Genomic DNA, 23,397 nt, shown 5'->3' with positions numbered 1-23,397 from the left:
TTTCTCAGGCAACCAAATTCTATAATATGAATTCTGAAATCCCAAAATACGACCTGCCTGAGCTCTTGAAGCTAATTTACCATGCCTTTTCTGCTTTGACACATGCACCCAGCATTTTGCTCCAAAATGCTCTATGTGTTTCACCCTGGGTTTTCTTCCAGACAGTTTCTCATATGGAGACATGCCCATTACTCTGTGCACAAGGCGGTTCTGAATGTAAGCAGTGTACAGAATACATTCACCCCAATAGGTGTTATTCATATCTGCATCAGCCAGCATGGCTCTCATTGAATCCTGCAGTGATCGGTTCCTCCTCTCTGCAGTTCCGTTGGAGGATGGGCTGAAGGGAGCAGTGAGACTTTGTATTATTCCCTTCTTTTCCAAATATGTTTTAAATGAATTACTGGTAAATTCCCCACCTTGATCTGATTTGATATTTTTGATAACAACCCCATATTGTGTCTCTGTCCTCTGTATAAATGCCTTTAATTTATCTTCTGCTTCACTTTTCTTTTTCAATAAGAACACATGTGTAAATCTGGAAAAATCATCTACAATCACTAAATAAAATCTTGCCCCACCTTTTGAACACTGGAAAGGTCCAGCCAAATCCACATGTATGAGCTGATAGGGTTTAGTGGTAGTACTTTCACAGCTCTTATTTACAGGAGTCACAGTCATTTTTGTTTTATAACATACCTCACATTCATCCACATGCTCACAATGTGTTAGTTCCAAATCTTGACTATGCTTTGGAGTATTTTTCACTTTCTCAAAATGTACGTGCCCTAATTTTCTGTGCCATTCATGTATACAGTTTTCGTGTTTGTTTTTATTTACTCCTATCCAGGCACACGTGGGTTTATCAAGCTTGCTCTCTACCATAAACATTTGGTTCTGTAATTTCCCTTGCATACAGATTTCACCATCTTTTCTCACAAAACATCTATCCCCTTCAAATGTAATTTTACAACCTATTTGAGCTAGTTTTCGTACCGATAGAATGTTATATTTTAAACCAGAAACTAATAACACATCTGTCAATATAGTTCCCAAATTACTTAACTTAAGCGTGCCTCTTGCAATTGCGTCCTGAGTCAATCCGTCAGCCAGATAAATCTTCTCCTGTATTGGCTTTGATGTGTAAAATAAACTAGAGTCTGTGATCAGGCAATTAGACGCTCCGCTGTCTAACAGCCATTTAGAGTTAATTAGTTTATTGTCCTCCTTAGTAATAAAGTTCACGCTTGTTCTCTGACGTCCAAAGTCCCTGTTATTTCTCTTCTTACTTAAACAATGTCTCTGTATATGTCCTCGGGACCCACAAAAATAACATATTTTATTCTCTTGCCTGTTTCTTTGATATTGATGTTGTTGTACAGCCTCAGTCTCTTTTAATTCAGTCTTCTTACTCTCTTGTCTCCTATTCCATTCTTGTTGAAGTTTTTGTTCTACAAAGTCCAAATTTAAAGTTCCGTCTGGTAAAGTTTCTAAGCTCGAGACCAGTACATCCCATTTTCGATCAAATGAAGATAACAGTATATAGACCATCTGAATGTCACTATGATGCACTCCTCTTTCTTGAAGTTCAGCAAATAATCTACGAAATTCAGCCAGATGCTCTGTCATAGTCACTTCATCTGTAAAACGCATCTGATAAAGTTTCCGTGCTAAACACAGCCGGCTCCCTGCGGTTTGCTGCACATGAGCGGCCCTTAGCTTCTCCCACATTTGATTAGCTGTCGGCTCATTACTCACCAGCAACAGTTGAGAATCAGACAGCCCCAGAGTAATAAAAGCCTTCGCTTTCTCATCTTTCTTCGTCCACGCTGCTGAAGGAGCTGCCGGAGGGGGGTTTTCTACGACATCATTCAAATCTTCTTTAATCAGAACTGCTCTCATTCTCCATTTCCAGCTGGAGTAGTTTACAGCATTCAGTCTCTCCATCGGCATCCCGGATGACAGGTTTACAGCCATGTTGTCCACTCTTACTTGCCTCTTTCTTGCACTTTCTTTTCTCTCTGCAGCAACGTCACTTGAACCCCTTACTTTGTATGATAAGCTGGGCCCATAACCCCTGTCGGTGTGTGCGTATAGAGATCATACAAAGAAGAAATTCTAGGGACGCATAGATCAGTAAATAAGCCAGGCCAGGCAAGTTTCTTGTAAGAGTCTTTACTGACAAAAATACTAAAGCACAGTTCTCTCTCTCCAAACTACTTTCCCCCACACCAGAGCTTCTGCAAGTTCCTTCTTATCTACTTGCCCGCCAGCTGCTGACCTTGACAAACCTGGCGCTCTGTTCTGCTCTGCTTAACCCGTTTATTGCAGGTTTCCTTCTCTCACTAAAAATCCCTGTCTGTGAGTCTCATAGCTTGCTTTACTGAACAACAGAATCCGCCTTTTAAGGACAACTTTTTTGGCTTTTGACATCTACTTCTTTAATGTCATTGTGGTTTTAAAAATGGTGGCTGCAATTCTAATAGGACATGGTTATGACCAGACTGTACACATCATTAAAATATGTTTCTATAATTAATATGTGGTATTTGTTTTGCAGGGAAAACAATATTGAGGAATGTGGCTTGGAGATGTATTTTTCAGTTGACAAAGAAATTCTAGGTGAAATAAAAAGCCATGATTTGAAACCCAATGGTAGCAACATCCTGGTTACTGAGGAAAACAAGGAAGAATACATTAAGTAAGTTCAAAGTTTATTTTCAAATATAATTTCTTTGGTTTTTTAATTATATCAACTTTCCCTTTTTAATGTTTGGGAAGGATTGTCAAACTTCTGCATGAAGGCTCACATGTAAAATAGATTGAGCCAACTAGATGTGGGGACGTTGGTAAAATACTTGAAATGCTACAACCCTTATCAAAGCTAGTCTTGTCTTACATTGCAAAACTATTTTTTCCTAAACTGCAGAATAATGCAGATGCATGTTGAAGAATAGGAAGCAATGCTGATTGGTGTGCAACGTCAGCCTTAAGCAGCCACCTCTGTCCATGTTGCAATCATAACCTTCTGCTATGGAGGTGAAGTTTTAACTGGGGATTCAATGAAAAGATCATCTTACCCCTTATATACCCAGTCGATCACTGCACTCTGCAGGTGGGGGCCTCCTGCAGATACCATCTCATCAGGAGGTCTGTTCTGCACAACATAAGAAGCCAACCTTGAGTGTTGTGGCACCTACCCTTTGGAATTCCTTCCTCTTAAATATTAGACAGGCATCATCTCTGTTATCTGTTCAGCGCCTACTGAAGATCTTCCTCTTTCAACAAGCCTTTTAAGTAGAGACCTTATCCCAGTCTGCGTCTGCATTGTTTTTAAGTTTTTAAAATATTTTTATACTTTTTGTATGTTTTGTTGCTTGCTTGTCGCACTGGGCTCCTTCTGGGAGAAAGGACAGAATATTAAATATTAAATAAATAAATGTTTTAGACATAATTGTAATATATGTCTGGTCTTTGGCTCCTATTTACTCTCACATATTTCTATTCAAAGTAGTAGAGTTATTAACTGTTTTGCACATTTTTATCTGTGCTTTTAAAACCATCTACTTTTATGAGAGAAGCCATCTATTTGTACCCCAGAGAAAGTCTACAGATATTGAAATTTGTAGCATTGGAAACAACCTGTGATCACCTATTCAAAATCTTTGTCCATAAGAAGAATTAGCCATTCTCCCATTCCTTCACAAGATAATGCTTTTATACCAAAGTATTTTACCTGCTTTATATATTGGTAATTCCCCCTTGTAGTTCTTTTTGTTTTTAACTGCTTCCTAACTTACGGTATCTTGTTTAGATAGGGACTCTGGTTTTGAATTTTCCTGAACACATTTTTTTTTTCTGCATTGGATGTTAAAAAGCTTGATTATTTGAACATAATGTAAACAAAGTAAATAGCCTGTCTTAATTTAGGTATTCCATTGAATATGTGAGCAGTACATTTACTGGTAGGTTTTTGCAGGTTGAAACATCTTAATTCTATGTGATGCAATAAGCACCGCTATTAACTAATAGGTAAAGTCTTCCAGCACTGTCTTGAATTTTACTGCTACCGTCCCTTATAAGCCCCTGTGGAGCTGCTGGTAAAGGCAGGAACAAATGCCTGCCATCAGGAACTGCCGAGTCAGGCCTGGCTGGCCCCTCTTGGAAGCTGAGGTCTCCTGCAGAGCCAGACTACCCTGCAAGAGTACTACAGGTAGAGATAGCAGGCAACTGATGTTAAACTGCACAACTCACTCTCTGCCTTCGTAGATAATTAGCTTCTTCTCCCACTGCTGCTGCTGCGGGTAGGTGGGTGCAAAAGATTGATAGGCTTCAACACAGAAGTTAGGCATTACCATCCAGCCTCCAGGTTAGGTTTGAAATGTATGAGGTTCTCTCATACTTTTAACCCTTTCAGTTTTGGAGAACAGAGTTCTTCAGAGCAAGGTTTCATGTTTGATACAAAAGTACGGAAGTTCTCAAATAGACATAGTAAGCCTTTGCCAGTAAAACCTGATGCTATGTTAATGTCTTCACAGAAAATTATTAAATCCAGGAGAATACAAAATATTCTGCAGATTTGTTTCTTGTTAAGGGCTGCTATGAACTCATGTAGCATAATCATACTTCCTTTTAATTTTGTAAGCTTTTTCTGAAAAGTGTTGTTAAATTCTTTTTTAAACATCTTTTAAAAACCTTTTAAAATTGGTAGACCTTGAAAGATATCTGATGTTCTATTTGTGATAACTTTCTACAACCTTTTTATAATATTGTAACTCATTAAAAATTAACAATTGCACACTTAGACCGGTTTGGAGTAAAAGAAATTTTTCTTACTGCAGGCTAGTGGCAGAGTGGAGACTTTCCCGTGGTGTTGAAGAGCAGACGCAAGCTTTCTTTGAAGGTTTCAATGAGATCTTGCCACAGCAGTACTTGCAGTATTTTGATGCAAAAGAGCTTGAGGTAAATCTAATCCTTTGGGCATAAGGCTTAGAAATTGCTAGCATATTTGCAGGGGCTTATAAATGCAGCAGCAGTTGCTTGACTTGAGTCTGCTGAAACAGAATATAAGGAGGGCATTGCAGTTTGCTTAACCTGGAGTAGCCAGATGATGTGGACTACAACTTTCAGACACAATAAATCAACAACATTAGAGAACGATTTTGAGATTCTACAAAAGGATATAAGCCAGCCAGACTGAAGAGCAAGGCGAAAACAGCACTGCTTAAGCCAGGCAGGGAAACACTCTGTGGGAGGGGCCAAGGTGAGAGTGTTAACTCTTTCCTGCCTCAAGCAACAGGAGAGGAAGACAATACCCACTTGGGGGTGTCCTGGTGCCCACTGGAGAAACATATCTCTCTGTACATATGAAGCTCCTCTAAATTAGGATGCTACTATTGTGCCACCAAGCTAGATAAGGAAAATAAAGAAATCCTAAATGCATTAACTCTAGAAAGATAATAACAGTTCATTAACCTTTAAAATATCTTAGAGATTCTTTCATCATTCTTACACCCATATTTGATAGCATCAAAATTTCAATATCCTGATGTTCAACTCTTTCTCTTCAAAAAGGTGCTTTTGTGTGGAATGCAAGAGATTGACTTGACTGACTGGCAAAGACATGCCATCTACCGGCATTATACCAGAACAAGCAAGCAGATCATGTGGTTTTGGCAGGTTTGTACTGCTATACAAGAATCATTCCAAAGCTTCTCTAATGGATCTTCTTGGGAATCTAGGGTCCCTTAAGTTCTTCTTCCAATAGTATTCACTAATAGGCAAAAAAACCCTTAAAGCCCTATCTGGAGATGCCAAGGATTGTAGCTGGAGTATCTTCCATGCAAAGTATGTGCTCTGCCACTGACCCACAGCTTTATATGTTGAAAGCTCTATATATGGAAATATGGTTTGATTCAATTAAAGTATTGAACCAAGGGTTATGTGACCACCTTTAAAAAGTTCATATATAGATTCTACAAATATTCAGTACAATGTCCTTTAGCAATCTTTTTAAAGTGCTGTTGTGTGGCTGCTGCTTTATGGTTACTTAAAAACACATAAAATATTCAGGGAAGCACAGCAAATGGCAGTGCAGTATTGCACCAATACTTCAGAACTTTTTCCAGACAATCCGTTCAAAGATTCTAAGAAGGGTCTGCCAATGCTGTTTCTCCTGCCAGCTGTCGTTGTTTACACAATACCTCTACCCTTGCTCTTTCCACTGCGTTTCATCTATTTTTAAGGCTAGGACTGATTGAACTGAATTGATTGTGTTGATCCACTGTCGTGGGATGCTTTAACTCACAAAAGTAAAGAATATTGCATTCTAATATTTAGCCATTCTATTATATATGCTGGATGTCTTAATCTAACACTTTTCAGTGTGTCCTTTGCTTCTAGAGGACTGCAAGAGATACAGGTGTAAATAAATGTATGCACACAATATCCTCCTGATTTAAAAGTCTTGCATAGCATTTGCTTATGGATATGAACATTTTGTGACAAGCATGTGCTCACGCATGAGCAATGGGAATGGGGTCTGTATAACTATTTAAAATATATTCTCTTTCAGTTTGTGAAGGAAATAGATAATGAGAAGAGGATGAGATTACTACAGTTTGTTACTGGAACTTGCCGATTACCAGTTGGAGGATTTTCTGACCTCATGGGTATGCAGAATTCTTCTCAAGTATATGAGAGCCAGGGTTATAGTGTCTGACAGCATATTGACTTGGGTTACAAACTTAAAATCTTGGCCATCCAAAGTTGAAATGGGATGTATGGGAATACCCCGCATTAATATACGCAATGGGTCCAGAGCAAGTACGTAAACCGAAAATGTACTTAAAGTGAAGCACTACCTTTTTTCACTTATCAATGCATATACTGCACTGCAATCGTCATATACGGGCATAACTGATGTAAATAACGCATTTATAACTAAAATAAACACAGTAGGCCTTATTTTAAGAAAAAGTTTGTAGTTGGAAACTGATCGGGCGGTGGCATCATGCCGTTAAGTGTCCGTTCTTGTGAAGCGAGCGTACTTAAACAGGGGAATGGTGCTACTGTAAATATGTCTGTACTTGCGAGTGTCCGTAAAGTGAAGGTCCGTGTAGCGGGGTGTGATGTTCCTGCTTATAGTGTAAATATGGTAAGTGCTGTTTATATAGAAGACATATGGTAAGTGGAGTGAAAGAGGAGGGGGGAGTACATGAGCAGTAGAATGCTGGATGATTGGCTGAGCGTTTGAATGGCTGGGAGTATAAATGGAAGAATGACAGTTGAATCTGGGGGGATGTTGGGAGTGTGGAGAAAGAGGTGTTTGAGGGTGGAGGTCAGGAGTGTGGAGAAAGAGGGAGTTTGAGTTCTGATTAATAATAAGTCAAGTACAAAACAGGAATAGATGAAACCATACGCTTGTGAAACATTCTAAAACTAATCTTGTTATTTCTGATATTTAATAAATACTTATTTGGTTTACCAAAGGCCTGATCCTTGGCTGGGGGATATACATACCAGAAGGGAGGGCAAGGTAATTACCAAGGCTGAACAGAAACAGTATCTAATGGTGGCAGCGGTGAAGGGAGGAATAATAACAATTCAAGTATCCAGAGCAACCCAGAGTTGTATGCGTTATCTATAAAGATACAAGGGGGTTGGGAACAGCATAAGCACGCAGTCACAAAAGTAACCAGCTAGAGAGAGACTCAGGCAAAGTCTCTGGGAGTATTGGTTATAGGACGTGACTGGTGGTGCTGCCTAGCAGGGGGATCTAGTGAGATCTGTGCTAGAGCGGAGTGAGAAACCATATAAAGGATGGTCCGGACTGGTGGTATCCCTGGTGGTGCCTAGTGAAAGGCAGTAGCCGCAAGCAGGTGGGAACTTGACAGGGAGAACCAGGGAAGGACGTCACACGGGGTATTCCTGTATTGGCATGTCTTCAGTGCCTGACATCTTTTACAAACAGTAATTTAATTAATCTTCTGAGGTAAGGAATGAACTGAAAAACATACATCAGGTTAGATGTGCTCCGTTCACCTAATGGATAGTAGTTTGCAACATTGTGGAACAATACTATGTTCTGTGGATATTTAATAAGTAATATGAGAAAAGGTGGTTCTTGAAGTATTGTGGTTCTGATGTGTGTAAGGTCAAAACCAGAACTTTGAATTAGGCTTGAGAACAAATAGACACCTGCTGCACTCAGGCCAGAATTGGTGTTATATCCTTATACTATCTGGTCCCAGTCAATCTGGCTGCCAAATTCTGCCCTAGCTACAATTTCTGAACTGTCTTCAATGGCAGCCCAATGATTGCAATAAACTTATCTAGAGGCTACTTAGAGTACTGCATGACTTCCTAATTGTATCTGTTCCATAGAATCATAGAATAGTATAGGCCCCTTCCAACTCAAGACCACCGAGTTCAATCCCCTGCTCAGTGCAGGAATCCAAATTAAAGCATACCCAACAGGTGGCTGGCTAGCTGCCTCTTGAATGTCTCCAGTGTTGGAGAGCCCACCACCTCCATAGGTAATTGGTTCCATTGTCTTACAGCTGTTAACAGTTGAGAAGTTTTTCCTGATGTTCAGTCAAAATCTGGCTTCCTGTAACTTGGGCCCATTATTCTATGTTCTGCACTTTGGGGCGATCGAGAAGAGATCCTGACTACCCTCTGTGTGACAACCTTTCAAGTACTTGAAGAGTGCTATCATATCTTCCATCAGTCTTCTCTTTTCAAGGGCAAACATATCCAGTTCTTTTAGTGTCTCCTCATAGGGCTTTGTTTCCAGTCCCCTGACCATCCTCGTTGCCCTCCTCTGAATCTGTTCCAGTTTGTATACATCCTTCTTAAAGTATGGTGTCCAGTACTGGATGCAGTACTCAAAATGAGGTCTAACCAGTACCAAATAGAAGGGAACTAGTACTTCATGTGATTTGGAAATGAGACTTCTGTTAATGCAGCCTAATACAGCATTTGCCTTTTTTGCAGCCATATCACAGTGTTGGCTCATATTCTGCTTGTGATCAACAATAATTCAAGATCCTTCTTGCATGTAGTATTACTGAGTCAAGTATCTCCCATTTTACAACTGTGCATTTGGTTTCTTTTTCCTAGGTAGAACTTTGCATTTATCGCTGTTAAATTTCGTTCTGTTGTTTTCAGCCCAATGCTTCAGGCTATCAAGGGCCCTTTGAATTTTCTTTCTGTCTTCCATAGTATTAGCTATGCCCCCCATTTTTGTATCATCTGCAAATTTGATAAGCATGCTCTGTACCTCCTCATCCAAGTAGTTAATAAAAATGTTGAAGAGCACTGGGCCCAGGACTGAGCCCTGTGGTACCCCACTCGTTACGTCCGCCCAGTTTGAGAAGGAGCCATTGATAAACACTCTTTGAGTATGATTCTGTAGCCAACTGTGGATCCACCTGATAGTTGTTCTATCCATCCCACATTTAGCTAGCTTGCTAATCAGAATATCATGGGGCACTTTGTCAAATGCTTTACTGAAATCAAGATATATTATGTGCACAGCATTCCCACAGTCTGCCAGAGAGATTACCTGACCAAAAATTAAAATAAGAATAGTCTGGCAGGTTTTGTCCTTGACAAATCCATGTTGTCTTCTTGTAATCACTGCATTGTTTTCAGAGTGCTTACAGATTGACCACTTTATAATCTGCTCCAGAATTTTGCCAGGGATTGATGTCAGGCTGACTGGTCTGTAGTTCCCCGATTCCTCCTTTTTGCCCTGTTTGAAGATAGGGACAACATTCGCCCTCCAGTCATCTGTCATGTCACACATTCTCCAAGATTTCGCAAGGATAGTAGACACCTGTTCCAAGAGTTCTTCAGCCAGTTCCTTCAGTAGTCTAAGATGCAGTTCATTGGGCCCTGGAGCGTTGAACTCATTCAGAGTGATTAGGTATTCCTTGACCATTTGTCTATTAATCTCAAGCTGCAATCCTGCCCCTTCAACTTCACGTTTGTCAGACCCTCTTTTGGGAGACTGTGCCAAAGTAGGAATTGAGTACTTCTGCCTTTCTTTTGTCATGTTATCGTTTTGCCATCCTCATTGAGTAGCAGTACCACTATTTCTTTTCTCTGTCTTTTACTATGAATGTACTTGGATGCTTTTAGCATCCCTCACTAACCTCAGCTCATTCTCAGCTTGAGCCTTCCTGACGCCATCCCTGCAATTCTGTGCTACCTGTCTGTACTTTTCGTTTGTGGCCTAGCCTTCCTTCCACTTCCTATATGTGTCTTTTTGTTTTCAGGTCTCTAAGCTTTTTGTGAAGCCATATTGGAGTCTTCTGTTGTCTTCCACCTTTCTTCCTTGTTGGAATTGTTTGCAGTTGTACCTTTAGAATTTCCTTTTTTTAGAAACTCCCACCCATCTAGTGTTGACGTGTGTGCGTTGTTGCGTGAAACAGCATACGTTACGTTGGAGTTAAGTTGCTCAAGAAACTTCTCAGATGCATTAGATCAGGTTAAGAGTCTTTTATTAAGACATTATGGCTTAAGGCTTTAAGATCCCCCCCTCTAGGAGAGAAGTTCTCAGTTCAAAGACATTACACAGAAGAATCAGCTCAACACAGATAACTGCTAGAACTCTCCCAGTCTATCTTGATGCTGCCATGACAACGGCCTTGGCTATCCGTTCCCAGACTGGGCAAAGACATAACTTCTCTTAGCTACAGATTTCCACACTTTCAGACTTGATGGAAAAACACTCAGTGACAGTGTGGTTCAATGGTCAACATCTAGGACTCTTTTTCTCATTAAGGTCACTTGCCATGGAACCTTACTTATCATTGTTCTCAGTTGACTAAAATTGGCTTTCCTGAAGTCCAGGGTACGCATATGGCTACTCTGTTTTTTCTTCCTTTAACATCAAGATCTCAAATATAACATGGTCACTTTCCCCCAGAGTTCCCATAACTGTCACTTGATCCACTAAGTCATCTCTACTGGTTAGAATCAGGTCAAGGATTGTTCCTTCCTCCACTTTCTGTAGGAAAAAGTCAGCAAAACAAGTCAGGAATTTCTTGAAGGAGACATGTTTGGCAGAATCGGAGTAATTGAAGTCCCCCATTACTACTGCATCATTCCTCCTCAACACATTGATAATTTGCTTTTCAAAAGTTTCATCCTTGTCTTCTTGTTCCATACAAGAACTTTACATGACAATATATTATACTGTAGTGGCAACACCATTTACTAGGAAGGGTTTGCTGACAGGTGTTCATGGTATAGCCATATTGCCTTAAAAATGGAACATCTGAATTTTAAAAATATTGAGAACTCTTCTTATGGACCTTATTAGATGCAAATAGCTGGTCCTTAGCTGATTTTATTTCCATTGTGTTATGAAAAGTTGGGTGCAATTTTTATTTTCTCTTGTCTTCTAAATGGAAATAGACTGCCTTCAAGTCGATTCTGATTTATGGTGACCCTATGAATAGGGTTTTCATGGTAAGCCGTATTCAGAGGTGATTTACCATTGCCTTCCTCTGGAGCTGAGAGGCAGTGACTGGCCCAAGGTCACCCAGTGAGCTTCATGGCTGTGTGGGGATTCGAACCCTGGTCTCCCAAGTCATAGTCCAACACTCTAACCACTGTGCTACACTGGCTCTCCTTGTCTTCTAACACCTTAAATAATTAAGACATTCTTTTTTATTTTAGGGAGTAATGGTCCCCAGAAGTTTTGTGTTGAAAAAGTTGGTAAAGAAAACTGGTTACCCAGAAGCCATACCTGGTGAGTAACCTATGTTAGATGACAGTTGTGATATTAATACATTTTTTTAACTATTTGTGCTCCTATTCATTTTAATAAAGGATTTAGGGCCACAACACTAGCACACAGAACCCTATGTTTCCTTGAGTAAACTATGTCCTTCTATACAAAACATGTGCTTAAAATGTTCTTCACGGCTTCTTAATGTACCATATTGCCAGATGCTAAAATAAGACTGTTCAAACCCATTGTATGCATTGTTATGCCATTCTACATTGCAGTCCTTGAGGGGCTCCTTCCTTCACACTATTGTAGATACAAATTTTCTTGCTTACCTCCTTAAGAGTGAAAAGTTGCTAAAACTTTTGAAAAAAGCACCTCCAGTTTTGAAAATCAGATACCTTCATAGTGCAATTGAAACTAGTGTTCCCAGGTCTTGGGAAATAAACTTAGCTTCACTCTGAGGTTGAGCCCTTCACTCCAGCTGATGGAAGTGGGGGATTTCCCCCAGCAGCCCCTTGCACGCTGCAGAAAGCTACTTTGGAGGGTTTGGGACCTTCTGGAACAGTGTGGGAAGTGGGACTGCAACCTGCAGGGAGAAGGATAAATTAGTATAAGCCTCACCTTCTGTCAACAGGATTCCTCTACTGGATGAAAAGCCATCTATGGATGGAAGCATCCCTTCCATGCATAGAGGGCAAAGTTTGGATCCGGCCCTATGTACAATACATTCCATAAGAAATAAAATGAAGCAGATTAACACACAAGATAAACATAGTGTTTGGTTTTGTGATAAATTTTTATTTTATTTTCTGTACGGTTTATTTTTATGTACCCCCATTAGAAATGCTAATGATTAAATGGTATATATATATAAAAGATAGAAACCAGGAAGTTTTACCCATACAGCTTGCTACTGTGAACCAAAGTTGGGGAATCATAAAGCCAGATAAATATGCCTCCCGTTTTTTAAGCTATTAATGATACAAATAGTTGGGAGATTTTGTTCCTATGTGTGTTTGTATGTTTATTATTCAAATGAAAGTTCAGCTTGCTGCTTATTTTCAGTTTCAACCGCTTGGACTTGCCCCCATACAAGAGTTATGAACAACTGAAGGAAAAGCTGTTGTTTGCAATAGAAGAAACAGAAGGATTTGGGCAAGAATAACCATTGGGGGAATTTGCTCCTGAAGAACGTGAATTCATATATGGTGTGCGTTCTTCACTGCCTCTGCTAGTTGCACTTCTTACTGTAAACAGGACTTGACCTTGATTTATTTAAACAATTGTTAGTGTGTGAGTAAATGGATGTTATCCTGCCATTTTGTTCCCACTAATTATTGATTTCTCCCGAGTCCATTTGAGAAATCCAAAATGATACAGCTATACATTAAATCTTCCCTAACCAGAGGCTTACTGTACTTCTGGGTTCTGTCTTGGGTCATGTTCATTAACTGGAATGTGTTTTTAATTTTTTAAAAAATACTCTTGTTGTCTTTGTTTTTAATTGCGTCTTTTTGCTGCTGATGCACTGGGAAGTCCATTGGTAGCTGCAGTGCTGCAGCATCCACCCTATTTCTAACAGTGCTTGCTTGCAATCAGACTCTGGAGGTGCTGTAAACAGATCCATTGCTTGTGTTAAGTGTTTCTAATCCAATCGTGGTCTGACTTTCTGCATTCCAAAGCTTATTCCCTTATCATCTCAGTTCAAGCTGCATAGAGGGACATGTAGAGCTGATGCACACTTACAGAGCATAGCATTTTTTCTTTTTTCCCCCCATTATGATCACATTCCTCAGGTTATCCCTACATATGAATGTGCTTCTTCAAATTCAGAAGAATTTTAATTTATTCTCAACTAATGGTACTTTAGTAGTGAATTTAAAAGAGAATGCAATGCCTCTCCCATTGGCAACAGCTGGAATTCATTTCCAGCCCTACAGATGACTGCTTGAAATGCGCAAACAGCCATGAGGCTATTAATTCTAGTTTTCCTCAGGATAAGGGGATATGCCTTCCTAATTCCTAGTAGTGGTCGAAGCATTGCTGTGAAACTGCCACTTTAGTTTCTCTAGGGCTGTAATCCTGTGCACACTTACTTGGGAGTAAACCTCATTGAACACAATGGAACTTACTTCTGAGTAAACATGCATAGGATTGTGCTGTAGGAAATGAATGTGCAATAATTAAATTCCAGAAAATTTCCAAACATTACATTAGAACATCCAGTAACACTTGAAACGGAGCATTCTGAGCAGCTCCTTATTGGCAACTTGTGCAGCACTTGATTTTTAAATCTGATTTGCACGTCACTTATTTATATTACAGTTTCAAAACTTCCATTGCAGCTATAATGGTACTTAAAGTACACTCCCATTTTTGGAACTGAAGCACTTTGTTCTTTTTCCTAGCTTGGCTGCCTTGTATCCTTTCCTCCAGGTTGTTATAATTCCATGGTGTGCATGCTGCTCTGGACATCAACAGGAGAAATGATATTTGAAACAGCAGTAGTGCATGATGATAACCATATACTTGCATTTTCTGCTGTGTGAGAGGAGCAAAGTCCTTCCAAAGCTTGCCAACACAGTTGAAGATCATTCATACTGCATTTTTGTCCAAATATCTTATCCATCCAGACTCAGAGGGGTTGTGGCAGGTAGGGAGAAGACTTAATTCAGGCTTATTGAAAGCTAGTGGGCGCAACCATTTTTAACTGCCTTTAGGACTCTTCTGTGAAGTAACATAAACAGTCCATTTCCCCTCAGCTGGTGCTTGCAAGAAGAGTGTGACTGAACATACATCCCTTTTCCTCCCCTTCAGTATGTGTTCTAAGAAATATATGTAGAAGTTTTTCTCTTACACAAATGGCTTACTGCTTCTGTGGGTAGCAGGGACATGTGTGAATTCTGGAGATATGTCTACCTATGCCACCTATCAAGAACACCTGATGGTTGTATTAGAAATAGAGCTTATGGGGAGGAGAAAAAGCCTTAGAAATATTTTGTTTGCTGATTTTAATACATCATAGTTAACTAACATTTACAGTACACCAATGAAATGAAATTAAGTAAGGTAACCAGAGTATGCTATGGAAAATAGTCTATTCTCCATTATAGTTCATGATTCATTTAGAGACCTAGGAATATTGTTAATGTATAAATATCATTCAAAAGGCTTTCTGCCCTATATTTTTAAAATAAAGGATAGTTCTAATTGAAATAGCTAAAGCCCTAGTTCTATAGGGCATGGCTGTTTAATATTTTTATGGCTCAAATGTTTAGTTCAGGAAAAAGTAAATGCTTGTATATATTTTTGCAGTCTGGGGGTCTAGCTTCTTCAATTTATTTTAATTTAAATGGCATGTTTATTTGTCTGTACTGCTGTATTACATGGGAAATGGGGGCTGGATATCCCAAGCACAAAGTATTTTAACATTCAAAACTGAAGATATTTAACAAATGGATCTTGACCACGAAGTATTGTTAAAATAGATTCATTGTTTAGCAGTATGCTAGCAATATCTCTAAAATCAGAATTACAACTTGCTTTTGAAGTCCCTTTGCATTGTAAATTCTAAATTCTGTCATTTTTATGCCATGTTATGTTGCAATAATAAAAAGTAATTTGAGCTGTTGGTGCACTCTTCTCATTGTGGGAACATGGGAGACTCATGGAAGCACAGGTGTTTTCTGGGTGACAGACTGGGATGAATTTGATTGTAACAAGATTTTTCTGCAAATAAGACTTGTCTACTTCAAACAGCTTCAACAGCATGCGGACAGCAATAACGACCACATTCTGCTGCATGCCTGTAACATCTCAATCTGACTGGAAACATTCGTATTTGAAATTCTGCCTTATGAAAGTACATATTACAGCCTACTGACTTTACTTTTCTCTAAGCCTTATCTTTTTGGAAAGCTCAGGATAGGTTGTATGGAATTTACATTTCCAGTTTTTAGTGTGTGAGGTTTCACAATCATTTTCATTGTATAGCACTCTGATTCATGTTCCTCATACATACACACTACAACGGGGTTTAATTTGAAGCTCTATTCAGTGTATTGGTATCTCCAGCCCCTTTTGTGGTAATCTGTCACATATTTTTTTTCCAGAATTATTATTTATGTATACGTGCCCTAGTTAACTAATTTATGAACTGGAAACGGAGGCACTGGATTGTAAAATACTGTACTGGAATTCCATTGTTAATTTTTTCCTTGAACTGTAACTTCAAATACTCAGGTAACTGTAAAAGTCTCTCACCAAGTCATACTTTTATAAAAGTACTGAAAAGTTGGTGGTGGTTGTCATTCCTTGCATGGTGTGAAAGGTTTCTCTTAAAAGCTTTACACAGAGCAACAGTTACTGCAATCAATGTTCATTCACTCTAACTATAACTTGAAGGATACGTGGTCTCCGGATTATTGGGTTTCTTTGGTTTTTTACCTAAGTGGACTCACTCCACATCAGATATCTTCCTTCAGGTCAAAGTTTCCCTTTTATTTCACACTGACAGGTATGTGCCTCATGGGCCTGAACAGAGATTTTGCTGCTATCTACACAGTTGTAATTCTCTCCTATCATGTTGAGTCCCTAATAAACTAATCTTAGGCTGCAATCCTAACCGTGTCTACTCAAAAGCCCCATTGAACTTCCTAGTAAGTAGGTTTAGGATTGCAGCCTTATTCACTTCATAGAACTCAGATGAGTGTTTGTTTTCCCAAACAAGGACATGTTCTCTTGGCTCCCATATTAAAGAATACCCAGTTGTTCCTTTACAAAAAGTGAATGCTATTTTGGTCCAAGCATAGAACAAATGGAGAACTGTTGATTTAAACAATCAGCTTGGCCATAGATTCATTGGGAGAACTTGCACAAGTCAATCTGTGTAAAACAATTTCTAGGTTCCCTACTTAATTATCTTAGAGGTAAAATAGACACATGGAAGGAAGATCTTTTGGGGAAGAATTACAAAGATAATGTTGGTAGCAAGCCTCGTGCCAACATTATACAAGCGTGAGCCAGATATGCAATGCAATTGCTAACAAAGCTAATGCAGTCTTAGACTGCATCAAAAGAAGCCTACTGTCCACATAACGAAAAGTAATTGCCCCACTCTATCCTGCACTGGTCAGGTTGCACTTGAAATACTATGTTCTGTTCTGGACACAATTTTTAGAAGGACATTGCTGGAGCATGTCTAGAGGAGACAGCCCACAACAGTGAAAAATTGGGAAACCAAGTTGAATGAGGAACAGTCGAAAGAGCAGGGTATGTTTAGCCTAGAGAGCAGAAGATATGATAGCTGTATTCAGTGTGACGAGAGGGATGGGGTTTGTTTTCTGTTGCTCCAGAGGGCAAAACTATTTTTTTTTAATCATTAATTTTTATTCAAAGTTTCAAAAAGCAAAACAAAACACACACACAAAAAAACAAATTAACAACTAATACAATAAAATAAAATGTTGACTTCTGATTTGTCGCAGATCAGTTATAGGTCTATAGTATATAACAAACCTGTCTCTTAATATATTACAAAATCACTTTCCTCCAGTAGTTATCTTAATTAATCATCAAATCTCATTAACATCACTTTATTCTTTCCGCAAAAAGTCAAAGAGAGGTTTCCAGTCCTTGAGAAATATATCCATCAATTTTTCTCCAAATAAACATGTCGATTAATCCATCTCATCAAGTCTGCTAGGTCCTCTAGTTTCAATAGCCATTCTTCCATTATCAGTGTTAATTCCGTCTTCCATCTTCCATCCTTGCATCCATAATGATCTTGCTGTCATAGTCATATAATAAGAGTCTGATGGGAATTTCCTTCCTCACAAATATTTCCTTGCCATCAATTCTGAATGTGTTACTGAAATGTTGTTGTAAAGTCATATCACTGTTCCTCTTTTTTACGAAATGCACTAGCACATCTCTTGAGAGTTTTTCCATTGTCACATATCTGTAATTAATTCTATAGATTTTCTCTATTTCAAGCTCCATCACATCATTCCAGTCCAGAAATTTTTTTGAAACATTGATAGCTTTATCTCTGATATCTTCATCAATTTCTTCAGGGACAACGCTGAATTCCAAACAGTAATCTTTATCTCTAAGGTCCATAAACTCCAAATCTTTTTCCAGTTCCACATTTGATATATCTGTTCCAATCTCCAGGACTTGCATCTTCCCTTTAATTTTTCTTTCTTCTTCTATTGCTTGTCTAATTATATGTTTGATCTCATCAACCTCCTCTCTCATAAAATCCCCTATTTCTTTCAGCTCCTGCTTCATTTTGCCAAATTCAATTTTCATCTCTTGTTTGCCATGTCTCAGTTTTTGTTTCGTTATCTCAATCTCATCCATTATTTTCTGAAACATATTTACTTCCAGGGTCTCAGCCACTTTCTTAATTGTCATTTTTAAAACCAAGAAGAAAAAAAAACCTTCAATTTCCAATATAGCACTATTCCCAAGCAAAGAGCAATTTACTTTTTCCAGCAACAAAGGAGTTAATATTCCAAACCTGATGACATCATAATGTAGACAGCACAAACTGCCTTATCTCTTATGTGTCCAAGAATGCAAAACAAATTTAGTTCACAGCATCCAAATAGTTAGTGGCATAAAGAACAAGCAGATTCGTCAAAATGAAGTAGACCAGAAAAAATAGTCCCAGACATATAATACTCAAAAGTTCATATAAATCAAAATTTTTCTCCTCAAATTAGATATCTCTCATCCGTTTGTATCTTTATAATGCTCAATTCCAGGCCAGCTTTTTGCAATAAAAACAAAGATAAGCTATTTCGATTTCCTTCCGCCTTAATTCCGTGTATGAAAGAGAAAAGTTATAACTCACCCAGGGATTCTTTACTGCTGACTCTTTTAACAAATCACTTTTACTGCAGCAATTTAAGCCAAATGATAAGGATAGATAGAAGAATGCTTGCCTGTTAAATCTGTTTTTCTTTGAAGAAAAGAAAAACGTCTCGCTTAATCAGTTTGAGCTTGCTTGAAATTCCTGGCTCCGTCCGACATTGCTGGCTGGTCCTTCGTTCATAGGCGATCCTAATGAATTCAAGTCCCCCAACAAACACAACGAAGCTTGTGGATAATCTCTTCGTTTCTCCCTTGCCTGGGAGAAAGTATTTACCAGTCCAAAAAAACCTTTTGGCTGGTTTTAAAACTGAAAAAGCTTCCTCTGAGACGAGAGCTCGTCTCAGAGGCAGGCACAAGCGAAGCAATCCTTCCCCTCCAGAGGGCAAAACTAGAACCAGAGGGTGGAAATTGCAGGAAAGATTTTTTGGCCAAACTTTAGGAGAAACTTCTTCAGAGCTACTTGAAAGTGGAACAGTGACCCCATCCACACCATACATTTAAAGCATATAGCTTCTCCCAAAGAATCCTAGGAAGTGTAATTTACCCCTCACAAAACTACCGTTCCTATTGCTCTTGAACTACAGTGTTACGAGGCAGGGCCATGGAGCCTGCTAAACTACAATTCCCACCCCACACCCCCACCTAATGGTATGGCTGGGTATGCTTTCCCACGAGGTTTTGTGCGAAGAGTAACAAGGGCAGAAATTAAGATACAAAACTAAAGCTATGGCATAAATGTTCTGCATAATTGTTATCTTGTCCTTTGGCAAATTTCCCTCACCCACAGTGAATCCCATTGTTTGTAAGGAGCCTTAGTTTTCAGGGTCAGTTAGAGATACACACACACATACACAACATCACCAGACTTTCATACCCTCCTTGGCAGGAGGGGGAGAGAGGAAAAAGTATTTTAAAACCGAGGCTTGAAGGTAGAAAAGGAGGAGAGGAAGAAAGAGGAAGGGGGGGCTGAGGAACATCAGAGCTCCGACACACGTGTACTACGCTCTCAAGGAACGCATCAAGGACTGCAGGGACAGAACCGGGGAGACTCTGGGTCTCGGTGCAAAACCTTGAGACCAAGAGATTCCTTCCTGGTTTTGGATCAGAGCTCTTCCACATAGCTTCAGCTGTATTCAACCGCCCACTCCGGGCATAGGATAGGTAATCTCTCTTACCTTTCACCTCTTACAGTAATAGGGTCCTTTGATTTCTTTAGTTTAAAGTTATGAATGGGTTAGGATATTAATGATTAATGCTGCCATGCACCCAAGTAATTCTGTAATGCTTTCCTACTCTTTCTCTCAATAAAATCAAGCTTTGTTTTATTTTGGTTTGGACCTGCATTTCTTGGGTTAAATATATACACCATTTAGGCACATTTCAGGGCAAAGCGCTTGTTTTATCCCTAGCAAAAGATCCCCTCCTCTCAAGGAGGTGTGTTTCATGGGACATGAGGGTGGCCAATTCACACACTCAAGTTCCCAAGAGCACTTGTCGTAACAACAGTTCCCAGGATTCTTTGTGGAAAGCCATGTGCTTTAAATGTATGGTGTGGATATGAACAGACTGCTTCAGGAGGTGGTGGGCTCTCCTCTGGAAATATTTAAGTAAAGGCTGGACAGCAACCAGGGATGCTGTAGTTGTATCCTGCACAGAATGGGAGATTGTGCTAGATGTCCTCCAAGGCTCTTTCCACCTCTATAATTCTATTAGTCATTGAGTAGTAAAGATGACTGAATTGGTCACATGATTGTGACAGCTGCAATGTGTACCTGAAAGCGCAAAACCTGTGTGGGTCAATGAGTTGTATCCAACTAAATACCAAAGAGGAGACTCACTGAAATTAATAGACTGAAGTTAGCCATATCTAATAATTTCAGTGAGTCTAGTCTGAGTAGGAATAATGCTGGATACAATCCAAAGTTTCAATGAGACAGTAGTCCAAAATAAGTTTTCATTTAAAATATAACTTGTGGTTGCCACCAATCAAAATTGTGACTCTCGTGTGGGAGGAGCTAAATTGTTACAAATTAAAAATTGCCTTTAAAAGTTGAGATTTTAGTGTTCTGTCTCTTAAGTATCTAGCATACAGAACTAACAAAGCATTTTTGTGGTATTAATGTAGACAATACGATCTATAATTTTGATCTGGACTTCAGCTGGCAAATGCTCTTGCCCTATCAGTTCCCAAGAAATGGCCAGTAAAGTGAGGAAGTAGATCATAATAATGTGTCTTGGATTGTTTAGGATGCATGTGTATGAATCATCACATCTCTATAGATAAGAGTGCTCGGAGGTGGAAGGGGTGGAGAATACTTGGAAGGAAAAGATTTGCTTAGTGGCAGGCACCTTGGCGCTGGGGGGCTGGAGCTGTTTTGAACGGTAATGTAGGGGTTCTCAAGCAACTGCACATTAACTTCATTAATTGTAGTTTAATGACAACAGAAATTTGTTGTGAAATTCTGTTATCAATATAAGTGAAAGTCTGTTTCTGACAGTCACTAGATGGCAGAATAGTGCAATACTCTGCTATATTTTACCCTCTTTTTGCTATATCCAATGGCTAACCTGCTGTGGCCCTTCACGTCATCAGGCTCCAATTCCAAACAACCCCAGCCATCATGGCCAATGGTCAGTAATGATGGGAACTGTAGTCCAGCAGGTTCTGGAGAGCCAGAGGCTACCTGTCCCTGCACTAAATGGTATGCTGAGAGAAGCAATGACATTCTCAGGCAAAAAATTATGAGTCAGTAGACAAAACCACATATAAAGCCTTGACAAAGCAACAAAAATACTCTGAGCATGAGCATTTCCACATTTAAAATTTTTACTCATCATTGTTTTTGCTTATTTACTGACTTGGGCCAGTCACTAACTCTCCGACTAACCTACCTCACATGGCTTTTGTGAAGATACAGAAGGCAGAATTAAAATGGCTGCAAAAGGAAACTAAGGCTGAAATCTAATACATGTTTACTTAGAAGTAAGCTCTATATTGGGTTCAATGAGCTTTACTCTCCAACTAAGTGTGTATTCCAATACACTTGCCCGGGAGTAAGCCCCATTAAATCCAATGGAACTTACTTCTGAGTAGACATGTATTGGATTGCATGTTAGTCCTTGTATTATAGGCATAAAATTTTACTTGCCTTAACCAGATTGATGCATTTTTGTACTATAAAGTGTCATATTTTTCTTTCCCCCCCCCTGCAGGTTAGTACAGCTTCAAGGCTTCAACAGCTGGTATAGCACAGTGGGGAGGCCAGCCTGGCTGGGAGTCCAGAGTCTGTGAGTTCAAATCCCTGCTCGTGTCTCCTGGGTGTCAAGGGCCAGCTAAAGATCACCCCACAGTGAGTGGCTCAGGGGTTATGTGCCCTGCCACCTATGCAGCCGTGGGCAAGCTGCATAGTCCCAAGGAGCCCAGCTGCTCCCCAGATGGCAGTTGCGGACAAGGAAGGGGCTGGCTTGTGCAGCTGTGGCAAGCTGAGCAGACACTAGCCAGCTGGGGAGGACTAGCCTCAGAGGGAGGCAATGGTAAACCCCCTCTGAATACCGCTTACCATGAAAACCCTATTCATAGGGTAGCCGTAAGTCAGGATTGACTTGAAGGCAGTCCATTTCCATTTTCAAGGCTTCAACCAGTCCTTATCTTGCCTAATTAGTGCAATCCTATACCCAATTTGATTTACCTGGGAATAAGCTCCATTAAACATAAAGAGACTTACTTCTGAGTAGACTTGTATATATTGTACTGTAAGTTAACTATACAATGATTTTTAGCAAGTGCCTATTTGGAACTCTGTATTTGCCATGGGTAGGGAGCTTTTTAATTTGCACAAAAGAACTTTCAGGAAATATCTTCCTTAGAAGATGAAGAGGCATCCTGGTTGTTAGGAAGAAAGAAAGGGCAGGAAAGAAAATTGGAAGAAGCAGCTCTATAGGACACTGGCTGCTTGCTGCTACAACTTCTGCCCGCCCCTCTCTCACCCTTGCTCGCTCCTTGGTCTCTCAATAGCCTTGCTACTTCTGGATGGCTAGATAGCAGGCATGGACTCTTGTCTCTGCTGGTGAGAGGGGAGGGAGGCAGAGGCCACAGCTCCGAGCTTTGCACACCAAACTACATACACCCCCCCACACACACACACACTCAGCCAGCAAGCATAGTCTCTCTCACCTAACCACCTTCAGGACCCTGCGCTGCCACCGAGCAAACATTTTCCCTTGGGGTGCAAAAAAGTTAAAACACTGCAAATGCAGTAAAGTAGTCAGGGAGGGCTACTCCCTCACACCAAGTGCAAACACAGTATTAACAATCACACGTCACCATCTCACCTCCACAGTTCCTCATGTCTGCCACTGCCTCCTTATCCTCCAGCTCCTTTCTCCCTCCATTCTTCTCCACCACCATCCATTTTTTAACCATTTTTTCTCCACTCCACCCATTTCATTCTCCACCTCCTCCCTCATCTCATTCTGTTACAATCAAAATGTAAAGAAATTACCCACTCGTTCCTCAAAAAAGTAATAAATTACAAGTAATTTGTTTTTCCTAATGAATTATTTCCAAGCTCTGGCCTCAGGTGCTTAGAGCCTAGTGCTGCCCAACTCTGCAGTGGGGCTACGCTGTCCGGTTCTTTCTGTGCCCACTGTGGGGTTTCATTGTCTGCTTCTTGTTGCCGGTATTTAACTTGTGCCGTTAGGTATGTGTTGTGGTATACTTACAGGTTTGGAAGGTTAAAACCACCTTTTGCCACTGGGAGCTGTAGTTTGGC

At 39.8% G+C, this 23,397-nt stretch overlaps 1 protein-coding gene across 2 annotated transcripts in view; it reads left to right on the top strand.

Moving 5' to 3' along the window:
- The window catches only part of ITCH (itchy E3 ubiquitin protein ligase), a 93,735-nt gene extending 78,358 nt beyond the window's left edge, over positions 1–15,377 (top strand). For both annotated transcript variants that reach the window (XM_061631632.1, XM_061631633.1), the window contains exons 19-24: positions 2,561–2,701; positions 4,842–4,962; positions 5,575–5,679; positions 6,575–6,671; positions 11,692–11,764; positions 12,812–15,377. In XM_061631632.1, coding sequence (XP_061487616.1) covers positions 2,561–2,701; positions 4,842–4,962; positions 5,575–5,679; positions 6,575–6,671; positions 11,692–11,764; positions 12,812–12,911 — 637 coding nt within the window. In that variant the 3' untranslated portion in view covers positions 12,912–15,377. The remainder of the gene's footprint in view (positions 1–2,560; positions 2,702–4,841; positions 4,963–5,574; positions 5,680–6,574; positions 6,672–11,691; positions 11,765–12,811) is intronic.
- Positions 15,378–23,397: the final 8,020 nt, after the last annotated feature.

The sequence above is a fragment of the Rhineura floridana genome, chromosome 6, assembly GCF_030035675.1.
Source record: "Rhineura floridana isolate rRhiFlo1 chromosome 6, rRhiFlo1.hap2, whole genome shotgun sequence".
Classification (NCBI taxonomy): domain Eukaryota; kingdom Metazoa; phylum Chordata; class Lepidosauria; order Squamata; family Rhineuridae; genus Rhineura; species Rhineura floridana.
This window is presented reverse-complemented; position numbering and strand designations above follow the sequence as displayed.